General features: G+C 35.2%; 1 protein-coding gene across 1 annotated transcript; it reads left to right on the top strand.

Annotated features, from left to right (window-relative positions):
* Positions 1–3,801: 3,801 nt before the first annotated feature.
* Positions 3,802–4,842, top strand: LOC126080499 (olfactory receptor 1052-like). The gene has a single exon (XM_049891706.1). The coding sequence runs from the start codon at positions 3,877–3,879 to the stop codon at positions 4,840–4,842; it is 966 nt and encodes a 321-aa protein (XP_049747663.1). The 5' UTR covers positions 3,802–3,876.
* Positions 4,843–6,873: the final 2,031 nt, after the last annotated feature.

Raw genomic sequence — 6,873 nt, forward strand, 5'->3', positions numbered from 1 at the left:
GATGCCCTGTTCTTCTTCATATAGTCCAGTTTCCTGGATTATTTGCTTAGCATACAGACCGAATAGGTATGGTGAAAGGATACAATCCTGACGCACACCTTTCCTGACTTTAAACCACCCAGTATCTCCTTGCTCTTTTGAAACAATTTTCTCTTGATCTATGTACAGGTTCTTCGTGAACACAATTAAGTGTTATGCAATTCCGATTCTTCGCAACACTATCCATAATTTGTTATGATCCACATAGTTGAATGTCTTTGAATAGGCAATAAAACAAGGATAAATATCTTTCTGGTATTCTCTGCTTTCACCCAGGATCCATCTAACATCAGCAATGATACCCATAGTTCCACATCCTCTCCTGAACCTGGCTTGAATTTCTGGTGGTTCCCTGTCATTGTCCTGCTGTAACCACTTTTGAATGATTTTCAGCAAAATTTTATTTGTCTGTGATATTAATGATATTATTTGATAATTTTCACATTCTGTTGGATCACCTGTCTTTGGAATAGGCGTAAATATGAATCTCTTTAAGTCTGTTGGACAGGTAGCTGTCTTCCAAATTTCTTGTCATAGATGAGCGAGCATTTCCACCACTGAATCCGTTTGTTGAAACATCTCGATTGGTATTCTATCAATTCTTGGAGTCTTGTTTTTCGCCAATGCTTTCAGTGCAGCTTGTACTTCTTCCTTCGGTGCCGTTGGTTCTTTATCATATGTTACCTCCTGAACTGTGTGAACATTAACCAGTCCTTTTTAGTACAGTGACTCTGTGTATTCCTTCTATCTTCTTAGACAAACTGACAGAAGAGTGGTGGCTGCAGAAGATAGCAGACCTGTTCTGGACGCTCTGAATGTGATTATTTTGTTTTTGTCAACTGAGTGCCTGTAGATATAGATTTCTTAAAGGTCTTTTCAAATACTTTTTTTGTCCTTGATCTACCGTTTCCTAGTAGAAAGAATATCTGAGACACTTAATTTCTTTATCATTTTTTAAAATTAATATTTGGACAGAGAATGAACTATAGTTTTAAAAAAAATAGAGTATGTGCCAGGTGCTTAGAATGTTGGAGGGCTTCCAAGATAATGAATCATTTTCTGTCCTATTCCAAACTTAGGAAGTTTCCCAACCCCTAATCTTACTACCTCCGTATTGCACCACCCAGGTACATATTTGACAGAAAAAAAAAGTTTTTTTTTTTTTTTAGAAGCTATTATCAAATCCAAAATGAGAAGTTTAAAAAAAGATCTTCAATGAGGGGAAGAGTTTACATTTCCAAATTCAGTTATTAATCTTTCATAAACTGCACTTTTTTGTTTTGTTTTAGAATGAAATTCAGTTTAGCTTTTACCTACCTATTACCCTTTAAACATGGATTTAGTATGTAGAAAATTTTAAATATTTAATATAAAGAATAGAAATCAATTTTTATTTAGATACATATATAAGTGAACAGTGTGAGAGGTCCCTATCAAAATCACTCATGACGCAATTTAAGCTAAGGACAAAGTCCCCCAAATTACCTATCAGTAGACATCACAGTTTACAAGATGGGTGGTGGTCTTCATTTCAAGGATTACTGTTATGAACCTCGTTATGAGTAGGAATAAACTCAAAGGCAACTAACAACCACAACAGTATTAACTTCCTTTGATGCCATTCTGGCTATCCAAAGAATTCAAAGGATGGGATTGGTTTACATCAGGGCTTGCTCTACTAAGTTAAGGCCCTCTGATCCCCCTCCCCTCCCAATAACAAGGTCTAATTAAAGCTTCCTTTGGTAAAGTATTGAGCAGATATCAGAATCAATTATATTTCAATTTTTTTCAGAGATCATATATTCTGTGTTTTCCCCACATTTCTTTCTACTCAGTGTCACTTTTAGAAAATTAAATACCTTAGGGAAGCATTATGTTCTTGAGAATTTCCTAAATCCCTCAAGAAACATGGAGGAACATTTCATAACATATTTAGTAAACCTGCTCAATCAGAAGATAGACTCCAGGGACTTTATTCTCATTTGAAGTAGGGAAAATATATAACAGGACTTTTTTAAAATCATCTTGTTTTTGCTTTCATATCATGGAAGCTGTGCCTTTGATACTCACATATCAAAGGTTAATTTTGGTTTTTAATCCTGCTACCTGTAACTACTATCATTTGTGTTAGTTATGTATTACTATAAATGACAGACAAATTTTAACTGACTTTTCTTATGCAGGAAAATAGACCATGGGAATATGTAAACATGAGTTTCCCAAAAGAGCCTTGTTTTTGAACATTTTGCTTTCAATTGGTAAGTTAAATTCATTTATTTGAATATCCGGTATAGTTATATTCTGCAGATATGGGTGGTCTCTTGAAAATAAAGGGTTGGGAAAAATTTATAATTTGACCTTTTAATTCCACCCTTTGTTTTAAACTTCAATCTCTTTCTCAATGTCATTGTCAAAACTGTTGTTCAACTTCTACTGAAATAATGCGAAATCACTGTCTTAATTCAATTTGTGAGCATTCTTTCCTCAAGGATGCATTGCATCCTAAGCTCTAACTACATATTCCCCCGGAAATTATTCACCTGACACTGTAGATACTCTGGAATTAAAATATTTGTTGTCTCCTCTATTAGTAGCCTGGCAATATTTTTCATTTTTTAATTTTAACCACGATGCTTTCAAGGAATAGTACCTCCCAGTGAAAGTCTGAAGAATCCACAGAGAAAAAAACATCTTTTACTTTACATATAGAAAGCTACTAGTATTCTGGATTGTTTAAAATATTTTTTATGATTTTTATACAAATATTATAAGCTAGTTAATATATCAGGGTGAATACAGAGATAATCAAACAGATGAGTGCTGGTTGTGTGTAAAAGACATTGCATGTTCTAAAAATTGTGTTGAACATTAAAAAAAAAAAGTATTGCAAAGTGCCATTTGTATCTTTTATAGGTTTGTTTTACCATCTAGGCTTACTTTAACTTTTTCTCAGAAAAAGTATGAAGGTTTCTGTTTCCAGAGTTTCTGTAAGGTGTTTCTATTGGGCTTCAAAGGTCAATTAAAATTATAACTTGATGTTTATCATGTTTCATATTCCAATTTGCAGTGTCCCTTCCTCCACTCCCCCACTTTTCTAAGGATAAGTCCAGAGTTTTTGAATGCTAGAGCCTTGTCTTTCATCACTTCCAACTTAAATTTGGCGTATAAGCTAAATGTAAATGGGGCACAAGTTTAAATTCTGTAGGAAGGATTATTCTAATATCTTGATATATGTGCCACATTAAACCAGGGGCTGCTAAGTCGGTTCTGCCTCATGGAGATCTCTGTGCGTCAGAAGAAAACCACATCCATAGCGTTTTCAATGGCTAGTTTTTCAGTGGTAGATCACCAGGCCTTTCTTCTGAGGTGCCTTATGGGTGACCTAGAGCCTCCAACATTTCAATTAGCAGCCCAGAGTTAACCACTTGCACCACCCGGGCACATATTGGACAGGAGCTATTATTAAATCCAAAATGAGAAGTTTAAAAAAGGTCTTCAATATGGGGAAGAGTTGACATTTCTAAATTCAATTATTAATCTTTCATAAGCTGCACTTTTTTTTGTTTTTTTTAGAATGAAATTCACTTTAGCTTTTTATTCACATCAACACCAACATTTTAAATGAACCTCGAAACTATTAAAGCCCACATGCTTTTCTAATGTAACATGCAAATAAACAGTACTAATTTCATAAAGAAGACAACCAGAGAGAGGGGATGTAATAACTCAAGTCACAAAGCTAGTTAAAGATTCCCAATAGTCTTGATATTGCAGCACCATTATTCTCTCTTAATTTATTCCAATCTCCTTATCATTAGCAGGTACCAAGAAAACCAAATGGCTCATGAGAATTTTACAGAGGTTACTGAGTTTATCCTCCTGGGACTGACAGAGCGTTCGGACCTGAAAGTGGTCCTCTTCATGTTGTTCCTGCTGATTTACATCATTTCTTTGGTGGGGAACCTGGGAATGCTCTTTCTAATCCAAATCACCCCCAAGCTCCACACACCCATGTACCATTTCCTTAGCTGTCTGTCACTTGTAGATGCCTGCTACTCAACAGTCTTTGCACCCAAAATGCTGCTGAACTTCTTTGTTGAACAGGAGACAATCTCATATTCTGCATGCATTGTGCAATACTTTTTATTTGTGTCACTCATCACCACTGAGGGCTTCTTACTGGCAGCAATGGCTTATGATCGCTATGTGGCCATTGTAAACCCTCTAATTTATACAGTGGCCATGACTAAAATAGTGTGTGTTGTGTTGGTCATAGGATCATGTGTGGGAGGTTTAATGAACTCGTTAACACACACAATTGGCCTGGTGAAACTCTCTTTCTGTGGGCCAAATGTCATCAGTCACTTCTTCTGTGATCTTCCTCCCCTGTTGAAGCTGTCCTGTTCTGACACATCCATGAATGAATTGTTGCTTTTAATCTTCTCTGGTGGGATTGCCATGATCACTTTCTTGACTGTGATCATCTCCTACATCTTCATTGTTGCTGCCATCCTGAGGATCCACTCAACAGCCGGTAGACACAAAGCCTTCTCCACCTGTGCTTCACATCTGACAGCCGTGACTTTATCCTATGGTTCTATAAGCTTTAGTTACATTCAGCCAAGCTCCCAATATTCCCTAGAACAAGAAAAGATGGTGTCTGTGTTTTATACCTTGGTGATGCCCATGTTAAACCCATTGATTTACAGCCTAAGGAACAAGGAAGTAAAGGATGCTGTGAAGAGGGCAATAGAAATGAAACCTTTCCCCTGTTACTTACATGCCACACATTTCTCGAAATAGGATACAGATGTGTGCTCTGTCTAATGATATCTATACAAATTTAGTAAAAGTTCATGGCTGAAAAACTTGGAGTTTATTCAATTGAATCCATTTGCTTTGGAGAGGAAGAGAAAATCTGAGAGGAGTAACCTGTCATAGGACACATGACTGGTTATTGCAGCAACTAACTCAAAATCAGACCGGAGACATAGGCCAGATAACTCTGGACAATCCCTAACAGATCCAGTCCCCTCCCTCCACACATAGAATTGATTACTGTTCAACATCAATGGTTGGAGAAATCAGGATTTAGCAGAAATTTACCTTACATAGATTTTATCTCAGACCTTAGGGAATCTTTAGGAAATACGTGTTAAATTTTTCTTTCATGTCTGTTAAGTCGGAGTTGCAATTTTGAAAGGGGCCTCACTGACCTTGAAAAGAAGTCATTGGCACCATATAAACTGCTCACAGTCATATTTGCATCAAGAACATTTGTTACTTATTAAGACAACCAGGAGCCAATGCAGTGAATTTACATTCCTAAGATTTCATTTTTTGTCCTGTGCATGAACTCATAGTGATTAGATTGATCTCAGCTTTGATGGATATTTTCATTTGTCCTTGGTCAAATGTGACATGTGGACAAACACTGACTCCCAAAATCATGGACATCTAAGGATCATACAACTCTCCCATCCAAACCCTAATCTGATATAGAATATACTCTTAAAAGTCCTTAACTCATGGTTGTCTACCCTCTCCTCCAAAATCAACACTCTCTTATTTGATGAATTAAATAAGCACTTTTTTTTCTCCTTTTAAACAAGAAATACATCTCTTCTTAAGGCTTAAATAATTTAATCTTAGATATGCCTTATAAGGAAACCCTGGTGGCATAGCGGTTAAGTGCTACGGCTGCTAAAAAAAAAAAAGGCCGGCAGTTCGAATCCACCAGGCGCTACTTGGAAACTCTGTGGGGCAGTTCTACTGTACCCTACAGGGTTGCTGCGAGTCAGAATCGATTCAACGGCAATCGGTTTGGTTTTTTGGACGCCTTATGAAGTCTCAGAACTTAGATCTTTTCATTCTTCGTAAAGTTCTCAAATGTTTTTGCCAGAATACCCTACTGTGTGCAATTTTTCTCAGGCAATTTTCAGTCTTTTCAGTTATGCTTCGTGGGATATCATTTCAAATTTCATCATCGTCTTCATTCCTTAGTTTGTCAATGTGGAAAGATTACATGGAATAAATGGTAAAAGAAACATAGGTTTTTATATCAGTGAATTGTTTTAAAATTATTGTTCTACCAATTTTTACAGTGTAAACTTGGAGAAATTCTTTAAATATTTCAGTCCAACTCTAATGTGAGTCATGAGAATGAAAATACTTAACTAAATCAATCTCATGATAACTAGAGATAATACCTGGAACATATGTATCTGGAACATAGTATAGGCATTTAATAAATAGAAACCTTTGCAACTAGGACTCTCTTAACTTTCAGTTTTCAGGAAGAAAGATATACTCCATTAAAAAAAATATATATGTATTATTATAATATTTTTAGTATTTCTTTCTTTTTAAATCATTGCAACTTTTTTCCACTTGTTCTTGTACAGTTTTCTTTATTGGTCTGATTTCATTTTACCTATCTTTGTGGAGGCGGAATCGACTGGACAGCACTGGGTGTTTGGGTATCTTTGTGCTTTATAATACTTATTCTTTCATTCTTTTTGTTGTAGATTTAGTCTATCATTTTACCCTGTATTTATCTCTTTTATACTTTCATTCCATTTTCCAAATATCAGCCTTCTCAATATTTCTAAACATTTCTTTCTACATCTGGAAAGTATATTAAAAAATGTTGAACGTGATAATTATATTAGTATCTTAATTGATTAAATTTGTAATAATTTTTTAAAAACATTGTAGACTTTTAATATACATGTTTTTTCAAAAAAATTATTACAAATAATAATGTATATAGAAAGGTATTCAATCACCAAATTTTGAATTAAAATACGTTTGGATTTAAACAAATTTAAAATA

The sequence above is a fragment of the Elephas maximus genome, chromosome 7, assembly GCF_024166365.1.
Source record: "Elephas maximus indicus isolate mEleMax1 chromosome 7, mEleMax1 primary haplotype, whole genome shotgun sequence".
Classification (NCBI taxonomy): domain Eukaryota; kingdom Metazoa; phylum Chordata; class Mammalia; order Proboscidea; family Elephantidae; genus Elephas; species Elephas maximus.

Coding starts and splice junctions, on each gene's coding strand:
- LOC126080499 (XM_049891706.1), top strand. CDS start 3,877: ATGGCTCATGAGAATTTTACAGAGGTTACTGAGTTTATCCTCCTGGGA.